Genomic DNA, 14,704 nt, shown 5'->3' with positions numbered 1-14,704 from the left:
CACCATAGATCATGACGGCTAGACGTGTTACCTCGACGCCGTGACCTATGACGCCAAGTAAAGGGTAAAAAACGACATTAAATCGTTTATAGATCTAAACGTGATTTTTTTAAAAAAAAGACTAAAATACAAAAAAATCGGTCATGTCTCCTTCTTGATGAGTCTAGATGAGACCCACCTTAATGGCGGAAGAAAGACTATATCGGATTGGTGTGCGCCCTATTGAGAATATGGCTTTGCACTAAGTGTATGGGGATCGTCCTCGGGTCAAAAAAAGAAGTTGCAGTACTCTACCAATAGAATATGGAGAATCTCAAATGTTTGACCTTATGAACCTGTTTTTGAGCAGCAGGAATTGGTTATAGAAGGCAAGTTATGTCTTTGATCACATTGTTTTAACCTATAGAATATTTACTATTATGTTCTTACCTATGCATTGCATAGTTAGGTTAACCTGATGAGACTTATTAAGGATACCTAGTTTTGATTCCCTATACCTTGTTTAGGTCATGTTTATTATTAGGGCTTGTTCGGTTATTCCTATCCCACGTGGATTGGATGGGATTGGAAAAAATTATGAAAGATTTTGACTTATTTAGGATTGAAACTCATCCAATCCCACCTAATCCACATGGATTGAGAGCAAAACGAACAGGCCCTTATTGGGTAGACATGCTAGTGCTTAACTTGGATTGTGAGATAAGTTACTATTTCGTTCATATGGATATTGCTATATTCATATGGATGTTGTTTTATTATAAATTTGGATATTGTTTTGTTCACCTAAATATGGCTATATTCATGTGTGAATGTTGTTTTGTTAATTGTGGGCAAGATCACTTTATTTAATTGAAACATAGAGCGACAACATGAGAAAACAGTGCAACTACAAGAACTTGCTCTGGTCTTGGCTAAGTAATTAGGAAAGCTAGTATATGTTAGCCTTACTCGAAAGGGGCAAGAGGAGAGGCGTCGTGGAAGTATGGACTCGCTCTTGGGTTAGACTACTTAGGGGAAGTACTTGCAGACGTGGGACTTTATACTTTGCGACCACATGAATCCTTAGCGGGTTATCATGATACTTGTGGATCTTTGTAAAGGCCTCAAAGTGAAACCTTGCCAACTCAACTCAGAAGTGTTTAAGGGTCTAATCAACTTGAGGCAATAAGGGATCACAACTTACGGTAACCATCTGATTCGCGCGCGTCTGTTACACGGGAGTTGTAGGTGACACCATGCTAACCATTACATTTATGCTGTATCTAACACTATTCAGGTTCAAACTTGAGAATCGAGCCGATTTCCACCCGATCGAACCGAAATCGTGCACCAGTGCTCCTAGTGGGGTCGAGAATGGATGGTGCGAACCCGTGCTCTCCTCGCTGCCCTGTGGCCCCTCGCCTAGGCGATGCGCGCATAGCGCGTCCGCTGGCAAAAAAATTGGAGAGTGGGTCCTCGAAGCCGCTTCACTCAGAGGCCAAATATTGGTGCCTACCGTATTCGTGCTAAAGATGGAACAATAATTTAAATATCGTTATACTAATATTTGGAAAATTTAAAAGAATATTTATATTTAAATAAATATATCATTTAATTAATGTCGATCTATGTGATATATATATAGAAATCGTAACAAAGCAGTATATATCAATTAAAAATTTTATATAAATCTAATCAGAGTTATCGATCTCATCCTCATCTTCCTAGCTCCTCTTTCGGTTCCGCTTTCGTTTCCTCTTCTTCATCATCGACGAGACCATGTTCTTTTTAGACCATATTTTCGGCCTTGGTATGGAAAGTTTGAAGAGAAAGAAGATAAAATAGTATGTGGAATGAGCTCTATCTCGGTAGAGTTATTTATTCATGGATTAGAGACGAAATTCGTGCTTTTTTCAATTTTTTTTACAATTTTAGGACTCCAAGCAGAAAAAACGGCTAGTTGCAATTGCAATTGCTAGCACAGGGTGAACGGCTAGTTGCAATTGCTAGCACAGGGTGGACGAATCGAAACGCTTCACCTCGCTCTCGCCCGCATGCCGCCCACGCCAGTGCATCGCCCGCCTCCTGCCGGACATGTGCAGTGCTGCTCCAGCGCAAGCGATATCACTCAGCGCAAGCGAGGTCGCCGGCGTTGGCACCAGCCTAAGGCTGGTGGCAGTGCGGGCGGCAGCGCGGGCGAGAGGCGGGCGAGAGGCCGGCGCTGGGCGATGGCGCTCGCGCCCGGCGAGAGCGGGCGGTATCGCCTCGCTCTCGCCCGCGCTGGAGCGCCCGCTCGGGCGAGAGGCGGGCGAGAGGGAGGCGAGAGGGGAGGCGAGGCACTGGCGGGGCGAGAGCGCGGGCGAGAGCGACGTGGCGCGATCTGATTGGTCCACGTGTCGCGATCTGATTGGTCCACGTGTGTTAGCCGTTGCAACTAGCCGTTTTTGACCGTTTGGAGTCCAAAAAATTCGAAAAAATTGCAAAAAATCACAAATTTCATCCCCAATCCCTCTATATATACCCCTACCCGGGTGGAGCTCATTCCACACACCATTCCATCTCATTTTTCTCTTCCAAACTCCCCTTTCTTCACACAATGTCGGGTTGGTCCCCAGATTTGAACACCTTCACGGATCTCTTGCAGTCCGATGGGTCACCTACAACCCTTCTGTTAGATGAGTCTTCTTCACTACATCGTCGCTCCGATGTTTCAGCCTCACTCCCCCGTGCACTATTTCCGGCTGCACGTCCACCACCATACCTTTATCCCTATCATTTGTATCAATATCCACCGTCTTCATATGGTCAACCTCCAACTTCCCAAGCCGGAATTCAAGCCTCATTCCCGGTACGTCCGTATGCCCCTCCCCCACCTGTTGCGGACGGAAGTCAAGCTTCTTTCCAGATACCTCCATACGCCCCTCCTCCATATGCTCCACCTCCGTATGGAGTACCTCCTTATGCTCCATATGCTCCACCTCCGTATGGAGCACCTCATCCATATGCTCCACCTACGTATGGAGCACCTCCTCCAGTTGCACCTTTATCTGTTGGATCTGAAAACCAAGCTGAGGAAAATCCCGTGCCGAAGGAAAAGCGTCCAAAGAGGCTAGAGTGGACGAAGGAAGACGAGGAAAAGCTGGTGAGTGAATCGTTTCTCATTTATTTAATCTTGATTTTTAGTTTACTTATATTATAGGTTTTATTGTAGGTTAATGCTTGGTTTATGCATTCTAATGATCCCATCTCCGGCAACAATAAGAGCGGATCAAGTTTCTGGGGCCAAATAGCGGCAACATATAACTCCACCTCCGACCCTATCTGTCATCGAACCGCCAAGCAACTTAAAGATCATTGGGTCACCTACAACTGGGAGGTGACCAAGTTCAATGGTCTTGGTAGTGGATCTGATTCGACTGCGAATAAGAGAACCCGACTCGGAGTCTCTGGTGAATATAGTTCTGGAGGCACTGAAGACACCGAGGAGGAAGTGCCCCGACCAGTGGGGCGTGATAGGGCAAAGGCGGCTGTGCGAAAGACAAAGACGAAGGGGAAAGGGAAGGAAGCCACGAGCAGCGAATCAACAAGTGAAGCATTCAAAATGAAGAACTTGTGGGGTGAATTAGTGAAGGCCAAGCTTTTGAAGCAATGGAACATCCTAAAGGGCCGATCAACCAGAGATATGGACCCGACTAAAAGACGTACCCATGGCAGGGCCGTAAAGATGGTCGAAAAAGAACTTGGTCTGCTAGATGACGAAGAAGAGGAACCGGAAGCGGAACGTGAAGAGGAGGAAGATGAGGATGAGATCGAGGAGTCCGATTAGATTTAATTATCATGTCATTTTATTTTAATTATTATGTACTTTGTAATTTTTAATTCAATAAAAAATATTATGTTGTGTGTTTTCTGAGCGTTGAAATAAATCCGCGTGAATTACTTAATTCTGAAATAGAAAAGCTGACGTGGCTATAGCCTGAGGCTGTTGGCCCTGTTTGGCACAGCTACTGCTTGTTGAAAAAGCAGCTTATCTGAGAAGCTGGTGAAAAGCAGCTTCTGCTTGTTGGCTGCTTTTAGTGTATTCTAAGAAGCGGCTGAACTGATAAGCTGCCGCAGAAGCTGCCTGTTTGGCAGAACTTCTGCTTAAATTTGTGAAGAAGTTGAAAATAAGCTGTGCCAAACAGGGCCGTAGCCTGCTGCAGCCTGTGCACTGGAGCAGCAGGGGCGAGCGTTGAGGCGAGAGCTGACGTGGCAGGGACGAGAGGGAGGCTATGCACCGGAATCAGCCTAAGACTTCTATGCACATACCATTGGTCCTAACATCTAGGACATGTCATCTTTCATCTAAATCAGGCGGCGTTGTGTCCCGTCGCCCGTCGAATACGTCGCCAGCTACTCCGAGCTTTTTTTATCGACCACTCCGTACCACTATTAGACGACCTCGTATCACTCTCAACGACGGTGTCTTCTTCCACAGAAAAAAATATACATGGTCCGTGATCCTGTTTTTTTTATATAATATGTCTATTATCTTAATTATCGACCTTGTTCTTTATATCGTTGTTCAAGGCTGTCTAATATAACGGTCTCCACATGCGCTGGTATCTCGCGCATAGTCAGGATTTATATTCTTTTTAAATCTCGCCTGTCCGTCTCGATCGGTTACCGAAAATGCAGTTTATGATAATGCAACTGCTGTTCGGGTTTAATATTTTTTTTTCAAGTGGTCATGACTCATGACAGAAGACCAGAAGCTTACCAAGTTACCAGACGGCTTATTATATGTAAAATATTAATTTGTAAAATTTGACAGGATACCCTCCAATTCTAGCGTATCAGACAAGGGAAAAGCTTATTATATGTCCTGATCCTAATAGTACGGCTCTACTTGTACGCGGGATGCTCGTCCTCGTCGTCGCAGGCTGTGAGAGCCTTGGCAACGTCGTCCATTGTCGGCCGGTTGGCCCTGTCCTCTATACACGATAAGGAAACCCGCACCATTTGCAGGGCCTGCCGGGGATTAAACTGCCCCTGCAACCTACCGTCCACTAATGGCACGACGTCGCCGGAAGCCACCACCTGTCTCAAGGCCTGGGCGATCTGCGACATCTCCAGGCGCTCCCCGCCCGCCGTGATCTGGTCACACACCCTGCACCCCATGACAATCTCCAGCAGCACAATGCCATAGCTGTACACGTCCACCTTGGCGTTGATGGGGACGTTCAGCGCCCACTCCGGCGCCATGTACCCCGCCGTCCCTCTCATGCGCGACAGCCGCATGCTGTCGCCGTCGCCGGCGCCGGCGTCCCTCTTGCACAGCTTGGCCAGCCCGAAGTCGGCGACCTTGGGGTCGAACTCCCGCGTCAGCAGGATGTTCTCCGGCTTCACGTCGCAGTGGATGACCCACTCGAGGCACTCGTGGTGAAGGTAGGCTAGGCCCCTGGCCGTGCCAAGCGCGATCCTGTACCGCTCGCGCCACGGTAGCGTCGTCCTGTCCTCCGTGCCGAACAGGTGCCTGTCCAGCGACTCGTTCTCCACGTACTCGTACACCAGCAGCTTGTGCTTGCCCTGGGAGCAGAACCCCCAGATCCTGACGAGGTTCATGTGGTTGATCCGTCCGATCAACGTCATTTCCGCCCAGAACTCGTCGTCGCCCCCCGCCACGTTCGCCAGCTTCTTCACGGCCACCACCTTCCCTTTGTCGAGCACGCCGCGGTAGACGACGCCGGAGCCGCCCCGGCCGAGCTCTTCCTTGAAGTTCCCTGTCGCGTCCTTGAGTTCCCGGTACGTGAACCTCCTGAACTGGCCCCTGACCATCCTGTACCCTGCCTCTTCTAGCGAACTGGGTATGCTCTGCTGGCTGGAGAGAAACCACCAGCCCGTAGCAATGAAGATAAGGTCGAGAACTCCCAGCACTCCGGCGAACGCGAACAGGTACGACCATTTGTCGTTGCCTCTGGATGTCCGGAACGTGTCCGGAGTTCCTTGCACGATCTCGGGGCCGTCAGGATCGCAAGCAAGGCCTTGGGAGCTACGTGCAGACACTGACCGAGCCGAGGGATCGAAACCGATCGGCACTTTGAGGTAGATGTTGCCGTTGAAGTTTGGAGACGTGTAGCCGTTGTAGAGGAAGCCTTTTGGGAAGCATTTGCCAAGCCCTTCGAACGGCCGGTAGGAGAAGGCGGCGCACGAGCACATCTCCAAGCACAGTTTCTTGCAGTGCTCAAACGTAACCGAGGTGTTGTACGCCACATCGTAGCCGAAGAAGTCGGTGTGCGGCACCTCGACGAACTTAAACCGCTGCTCCGGCGGCAGCGCCGCTTGGCTGCAGTTGGTGGTGTCGCTGAACATGGGCTTGCAGCCTTGCCGCCAGTCGTGCCGGTCGACCATCTCGTGCCCCGGCGCGCACAGACAGCTGAGGCTCGGCCGATATACGCAGATGGCGTTCCGGCCGCACTGCCCGTGCACGGAGCACGCCTGCGCCATCGCCGCCCACGTCACCGTCCAGCCCCCTGTCGACGGATCCAGACTGTAGATTCTCACGTCGCCGTCCGGATCGATGGTCAGCCGTCTCTTGACTCCGGGGACGCCCAGGTCGGAGGCGACGACTCGCAGGTTGTCGCTGGACAGGAAGACGCCGGCGTCGTCTAGGACGGCGACCCTCGAGCTGTTGTAGGATGTCCGGCCGTTCGGGAAGACGCCGTCCTCCGGGTTCGGCCAGTAGATGCTCGATATGTCGGGGCCGTCGTAGCGGAGCCGCAGCACGTTGTCGTTGTCGTAGTATAGGATGAAGTACCTGGACACCAGCGTGGTGTCCTTGGTAAGCCGCTGCGACGGGACCAGTGTGTCCACCGGCCAGTCGAAGCTTTGCCACAGGGTGCGGCCGCCACCGGTCGACGACGGATCATCCGAGATGACGAGGTTGCCGGAGTTGAGGAGGGAGACGGAGAGACCCGCGCCGCTGGTTTTGCTCTTCCACACCGTCGTCCCGTTGGCGCCCGTGAGAACCAGGCCCCCGTCGTCACGGAACGAGATCCTGGAACCCCGGCCGTTCACGGCCGCGTCGGGGTTTGCCGTCCAGACGGCGGTCTTGTTCACTGCGTCGCTGTACCAGACGGAGAAGGAGAAGGCGTTGTCGCCGGCCTCCAGGAAGCCGCAGGAGAAGGTGCCGTCGGGGGACACCAGGAACGGCCGCGCGTGGTCTTCCACGGACAGTGAGGAACCGGCGCCCAGCGTGTGCGGCGCCGACGCCGATGAGTGCAGCAGAAGAGAGAGTAGAGAAACCAGGAAGGTCAGACGGGGGAGTATTCGCAGCATTCTACAATGGTTTGCTGGCATGGAAACGAATGATAGTATGTCAGCCATTTGATTTGGATGTACTCTTCGTTTCTAACGAAACTGCATATATAATCTGATAATATATCTGAGGTGGCTAAAGAATTTGGTGGAAAAGAAGGCAGTGAAAGAGACGTGGAATTTAATGAAAGCGAAGATGACTTGTTCAGCTCTCAAGAACTTGAAGTGCTGGTGAAAGATATGGGGTGGATGTCACAAACTCCCAGGATGAGATGGTTGTGGAAAAATAAGAAATAGAAAAGCAAGAAGTGAATCTATAAGAAAAAAACAAAAAAAAAGCAAAGGAAAAGGGATTGAACTAATGGAAGGGACTAGAAAGAGTCCTAAACGAGAGGCAACTAAATATATCAAGGTTCCTGAAAAAGTCATTTCAAGGGCTGTAGCTAAATATGCTTTTCTAAATAGAGGTATTTCTTCCAACCCTTTCTCTGTTTTAAATTCTAGTGATATTTCTTTGATTGAGATTGCTGATAAGTTTAATGTTAGTTTCGAAAAGAATAGAGAGGAAGTTAATTTGAATCTTAATAAAATTAAAATGGTTGAAATGGAAAGATCCGTTGTTTGTGATAATACTTTTAAACTAGGCAATGAGGTACATGTATCTGATGTTGAAATGGAAAATGAGATTTCTGACTCTATTGAAAGAATGGTTCAAGATTTGTTAGATAGTGGTGAGTCTGAGAAAGAAAAAAAATGATGACTTACAATAAAAAAGAGGAATTGAGAAGAGAGAGAAAATATTCTCTGAGAAAGAGAAAGAAAAAGAGCTCCCCAACTATTAGGTTCACACCTAATAAAGGGAGAGTGAATAAATAAGTGCTGCAAATCTAATAGTTCCTTAATGAAAGGAGTCATGGAATTGTTAGGGTTTGGTGAAATCAGGAAAGTTTGAGTTTCTGCAGGGACTCATTAACAAATTTAAAGTTGATTTCATTGGTCTTCAGGAGACCAAAAAGAAAAACTTTGATCAAAACGGGATTGATGCTTTGAGCCCTAATAAAAAATTCACTTAGATTTCTTCTCCCCCAGAGGTAGATCTGGTGGGCTTTTGGTCGGTTTAATACTGACGTTTTTGAGATTATTAGCCACGATGTTAGTGAGTTTATGATTAACTGTTTGATTCTTCACAAATAAAAAAATATTTCCTGGAATTTCATCAATGTATATGGCGCAACTCAGATTGAAAATAAAGAAAAATTCCTTTGTGATTTCTCTGCAACCTGCTCCAAATGCAAGGGTCCGGCTATTTTTGTAGTGATTTTAATCTCATTAGAAAATTTGAAGAGAAAAATAAACCTGGGTCTTTGAATAAATGGAATATTCTCTTTAACTCGATCATTGAAATGCATGGTTTAATTGAGCTAGACCTTACTGACAGATTGTACACTTGGTCTAACTCTAGAAGCAACCCACTTTTGAAAAACTGGATAGGTTTTTGGTAAACCCAGAATGGGATTTACTCTATCATAAGGCCATGGTAAGAGGTCTTGGTAGATCTCTTTTAGACCACGTGCCCCTTCTCCTTCAGACTGGGGATAAAAGGAATCGATCTCATGAATTTAGATATGAACTCAGTTGGAAATTGAGACCTGGCTTTAGAGACATTGTTATAAATAATTGGTCTCTACCAGTCAAAAGTAAAAAAGCATTGACATATGGAAGGAAAAAGTTAAAAGGCTTAAGAGAGTTCTAAAAGGTTGGAATATCAATGAAGAAGGAAAGAATAGGAGAAGAATAAACATGCTTAAACAAAAAAATAAATAAGTTGAATATCCAAAGTTAAACTGGAACTCTCTTAGAAGTTGAAAAAGAGGAAAAATTGGAATATGAGCTTCAACTTAAAAATCTTCTTCTTGAAGAAGAAACAAATATGAAGCAAATTGTTAGAGGAAAAACATCAACTCTAGGGATGAAAATATTTTCATCTAAGAGCAAATGACAACAGAAGACGCTTGAGAATTCATGCCCTGATTGATAATGGGAGACTTGTTGAGGATGAGGAGGATATTAATAAGTTAGCCGCTAACTATTACAAAGATCTTTTTGGACCCTCTAATATTTCAACCATTCATATGAATAACATGAATATGAAGAGGCTTAGCGATGAAGGTAGATATTCTCTTACTGTTCCTTTTACTTTAGAAGAGATTCACAAGGGTGTGATCAATCTTAAGCATAATAGTGCCCTAGGCCCCGATGGCCTCCCAGCTGATTTTTTTTCTGGATTTTTGGGACACTATTAAGAAAGAAATTTAGGACATGTGTGATGACTTTACTAAAGGAAAGCTGGATATTGAAACACTTAGTTATGGTCTGATCACCTTGATTCCTAAGGTAGATAATGCCATGGAAATTAAAAATTTAGACCAATCTGCCTTTTGAATGTGTGTTACAAAATCACTACCAAATCCCTGAATAATAGATTGCATGCTTGCATCACCAAAATCATTAGTGAGCATCAATATGGTTTTGTTAAGGGTAAATATATTTTGGATTGTGTTGTGTCTTTACATGAGATAGTTCATGAAGTTAAAAAAACAAAATGGGATAATTCTCAAAATAGGCTTTGATAAGGCATATGACAAGGTCAATTGGCAGTTTTTGTATAGAATGATCCAAAATAAAGGCTTTGGAGATAAATGAGGAGATTGGGTGATGAAAACAGTGAAAGGAGGAAAGGTTGCCATTAGAACTAATGACACTATTGGTCCTTTCTTCCCAACACATAAATGTGTTAGACAAGGTGGCCCCTTCTCATCTCTGTTGTTTAACATTGTAGCTGATGGATTAGCGTGTTTGATTGAAAAAGCTCAGGGGATGGAACTCATTGGAGGGTTAATCCCTCATATCTTGGATAATGGTTGTGCATATTTACAATATGCAGATGATACCATTCTTCTACTCCGGGATAACCTGGAATTTGCAAGGAACCTAAAATTCATCTTGATTCTCTTTGAAAGAATGTCTGGGCTTAAAAATAATTTTTAGAAAAGTGAAGTCTATTGCTTTGGTAATGCCAATAATAATAAAGAAGCTTATGCTGAGATCTTTACATGCCCCATTAAAGATCTTCCCATGAGCTATCTTGGAGTGCCCATTGATCATAAAACATTGAGTATAGCTCATTGGGCTAAGACTGAAGAAAAATTTGAAAAGAAATTGGGTGTCAGGCAAGGAAGATATCTGAGCCTGGAGGAAGATTGACTCTCATCAACAGTAGCTTGTCCAACATTTCGCTTTATATGCTATCTCTTTACTTAGTCCCCTCCTCTGTTATGAAGAAGATGGATATTTATAGAAAGAGGTTATCGTGGCATGGAGGAAGTAATACTAGAAAATATCATCTTGTAAATTGGGACACTGTCTGCACTCCTAAGGATCGTGGAGGACTTGGCATCTTAAATCTCAGATGTATGAATATTAGCCTTCTAACTAAGTGGTTGTGAAAGCTTGAAAATGAAGGCCTTTGGCAAACGATTGTTAAAAAGTATATGAAGGGGAAACCTTTATGTATTTTAAAAAAGAAGCAAGGAGACCCTCAGTTTTGGAGGGGCATCCTTGACACTAAGGATGTATATTGCATCAACAGAAAAATGATGATTGGGAATGGATGCTCTACTAGTTTCTGGTGTGACACTTGGTGTGGAGATACCCCCTTCTCAACAAAATATAACAGACTTTTTGAATTATCTCTTAACAAAGAGATAAGTGTCAATTGGGCTCTGAACTTTGGCTTCAGCTCCTTAGCCTTTAGAAGAAGGCTATATGGAGATGGGGCTAAACGATTGGAGGACCTGAAAAAGTTGTGATTTTCATTGTCTTTTGGATAAAGAAGATAAACCCTCTTGGTTGTTAGATAAGAAAGAATTTTCAGTGAAATCTATGTATAAGAGCTTCAAAATCAGTTTGACCAAGACTCCATATTGGTTTATATGGAAAGCTAAAATTCCCTAAAAAAATCAAAGTATTTCTGTGGCTAATTTTAAAGAACATGATTTTATCCAAAGAAAACTTGAAAAAGAACTGGCAGGGGAATGTGAATTGTGATTGGTGTGGTTGCCGAAACAACTAACACATATTCCATGATTGTCAGATAGCCACTTTCACCTGGAGAGTGATCCAATTGGCCTTAACATATTTATCCCTTCCAAAAACTCAAATGATATGTTTGGGGATTGGCTCTGTAGCTTTAATAAAAATGAAAGAAACTTGATCACTATTGGATGCAGTGCAATATTATGGTCTATGTGGAAAATTAGAAACAATTGCTGTTTCAACAGCATCAATCCTGTTAATGCTGCTAATATATTGTTTCTCTATTGTTTTTGGTTGGATTCTTGGGCCATTCTCCAGAAAAAATCAACAAGAAGGACCTTGGAGGAAGGAAGCTCCCTAACCAAAAAAATTGCTAAAGGGATCTTCAACCGAAGCTTCGACTGGGCGCCTGTGGACAAACGTTTATGTAATTAAGAATAGGCCTGGGCTGACTATACTGGTTGTCAAAAACCCTGTTTTCCCAGTGTATACACTGTCTTTTGGCTTATGTGTCCTTGGCGTTGGTTGTTTTTTCGTTTGGGGCATTACCAATCTGTTGGTAACAATATGATATTGTGACTTAGTCTGTTTGTGTCACTAGCAGCTTGCTTAGAATCTCCTGTTCCAAAAACTCTTCTGGATAGGTTTGATTCTATTGGTGGCTATGTGCTCTAAGTCATGTAATAAGTAGTTGTTATTTTCAGGTCTTGTTAAACTATGTTCCTATTTCATAATGAAATAGTGGGGAATCCCCTTTCTCTTAAAAAAATCTCGATGGACAGACGTGAAGTCACGCGCGCCGGCGCTTAGTTTATTTTGGTGAGGTGGTCATGGTCATGGAGGGAGGTCTAGCTAGCTGGTCTTGCTCGAGTTGTGCATTCTTGCATTGTATGGGCGCATGTCTATAGTACCTCCCGATAATTTGGGTTTTACCCGAGATACCAAAATCGACAAAACTAACTATTTTGAAAAAAATCTAGTAACATTTAAAGTAATAAACAACTATTTTTAAATCACATAATGTCTTCATATTAATTAACAACAAATCAATTATTAAGTTAGCATAAATCTATATTAATTCATTCCAAATATTAGATTTATATTGTATCAAACCATGCTATGTTTTTGAAATTATGGTCATTTGGGTAATTCGGGTACCAGGTAATATTACCCGAACTACCCTAACTAAATTCAAGTTTTTACAATTGCTACCCGAAATTGTGATAGGGTAATTCGGGTTTGGGTATTTCGAATATGGGTTTAGGTAATTCAGGTTTAGGATTTTGGTATCGGATATTTTGCCCACCCCTATATACAGGTATTGATCTTACATCAGATAACCACATCGTTCGTACGGACATACATACATACACTGTATGTGTGATTGTAGTAGATTCAAGGTTAACCAAACTGTTTAGACCCTAAAACCCGGAGGTTGGCAGTAACGAAAAACCACCAAAACCGAGCGTTTTTTTTCAAATTCAAAAACCTGAAACCGACGTTAAACCGCCCAAAACCAACCAGGAAACAAGTGATTTTAATCAGGATTTGATGTTTAGGCTTGAAAAACTGAAACTTTTGAAAGGGTTTATTTATAGTTTGCTCAATTCATGATGCATAGTAAATAATAATAGATTCACACAACATTAATCACCAAAATCACATACAACATACATATTCAACCAGAAAATACAATTTTTATGCAACAAACAACAACCGGACTTTGCAATACAGAAATACAAGTTCATTTAGAGTTCTCCATAGTTTCACACATTTCCAATGATGAAGCATTCACATATTCAACTCGAGTTATAATAATCACGTATGTTGAAAGGATATTGGCATGTGCTCATCCGTATGCATAGTCCTATACAAAGATATGAAATAAAGTTAGCAAGGAAACATTAATGACATAGAAATAGATAACATCGAAACAAAAGTAACACACCTAGCCGCTTGTAGAAGCATATGGATCTAAAATGGTATTACCATAAAATAGTTGAATATATGTGGCCTCGGGACCTGGTAGATACATATTTGACAAATTTGAATCCTCCCGTAACTAATGTAGAGCAGCCTGAAGTTCAACCTCATATTCATCATCGTGTGATTCACCATAATGTTTTGGCTGCCTCACCTGTCCTCTGTCGCTACCTAAACATTTCCCTCTTCTTTTCCCTTGTCTTTATGTCTGGAGGACGAACGTCCAGACAAACAGAAGGACATTTCTTCACATCCTTCCCTGTATATGTGAGATGCTCCTTCAAACAGGTATTGCCGCCTCCGCTCTTGGTTTCCCTACAATAATTGCGTCCGCGTGAAACTCGTGCCAACCTTCTCTCCATGCTCCCACACTTGGTCTGACAAGTCTCCTACAAAAGTGTCAACAATCATGCAACTAATAATAACACGACAAAATATCCACCTACATAACATGTTATTGGCCCTACCATATAATTCTACTCTAACATCTAACTAGACATTTCATATAATAATAACATATAAGATCTTAAAAATATTTAACAAATAACATATAACAACTAGTACTAAAATGTAACACTGACATCTAACATCACTACAAATATTCAACAATATTTTGGCTACAATACAAGGCGATTTTCTGCGTTACCAAATTAGTAAACGCTAAACATCAAATAAATAACAGCAACATAGTTATGTATGCCAACAAGCCACATTTAAAAGTGAACCCGATCGACGATATTGAAAGTCGCCTAAAGGGGGGGGGGTGAATAGGCAAATATGAAATTTATAAAGTTTAAGCACAACTACAAGCCGGAGTTAGCGTTAGAAATATAATCGAGTCCGAAAGATAGGGCAAAAACAAATCACAAGCAAATAGCGAGAGTGACACGATGATTTGTTTTACCGAGATTCGGTTCTTGCAAACCTACTCCCCGTTGAGGTGGTCACAAAGACCGAGTCTCTTTAAACCCTTTCCCTCTCTCAAACGGTCACTTAGACCGAGTGAGCTTTTCTTCTCAATCAATTGGGACACTTAGTCCTCACAAGGACCACCACATAATTGGTGTCTCTTACTTTGATTACAAAGAACTTGGGAACAAGAAATGGGGAAGAAGAAAAGCGATCTAAGCGCAAGAGCTCAAAAGAACACGGGAAAACTCTCTCTTCTAGTTACTGTTGCTTTGAGTGGAATTGGGACTTGGAGAGGTTTTGATTCACTCTTATTGTGTCTTGTATTGAATGCACTAGCTCTTGTATTGAATGTGTTGGCTGAAAACTTGGATCCCTCAGGTTGGGGGGGGTATTTATAGCCCCAACCACCAAAGTGGCCGTTGGGGAAGGCTGCTGTTGA

The 14,704-nt window shown here is 43.6% G+C and overlaps 1 protein-coding gene across 1 annotated transcript; it reads right to left on the bottom strand.

Annotated features, from left to right (window-relative positions):
- Positions 1-4,734: 4,734 nt before the first annotated feature.
- Positions 4,735-7,489, bottom strand: LOC103636159 (putative receptor protein kinase ZmPK1). The gene has a single exon (XM_008658509.4). The coding sequence runs from the start codon at positions 7,342-7,344 to the stop codon at positions 4,864-4,866; it is 2,481 nt and encodes an 826-aa protein (XP_008656731.1). The 5' UTR covers positions 7,345-7,489; the 3' UTR covers positions 4,735-4,863.
- Between the last annotated feature and the right edge of the window lie 7,215 nt (positions 7,490-14,704).

The sequence above is a fragment of the Zea mays genome, chromosome 8 (assembly GCF_902167145.1).
Source record: "Zea mays cultivar B73 chromosome 8, Zm-B73-REFERENCE-NAM-5.0, whole genome shotgun sequence".
Taxonomy (NCBI): domain Eukaryota; kingdom Viridiplantae; phylum Streptophyta; class Magnoliopsida; order Poales; family Poaceae; genus Zea; species Zea mays.
The sequence above is the reverse complement of the archived record's forward strand: the minus strand, read 5'-3'. Positions and strand labels throughout refer to the sequence as shown.

Coding starts and splice junctions, on each gene's coding strand:
- LOC103636159 (XM_008658509.4), bottom strand. CDS start 7,344: ATGGCTGACATACTATCATTCGTTTCCATGCCAGCAAACCATTGTAGA.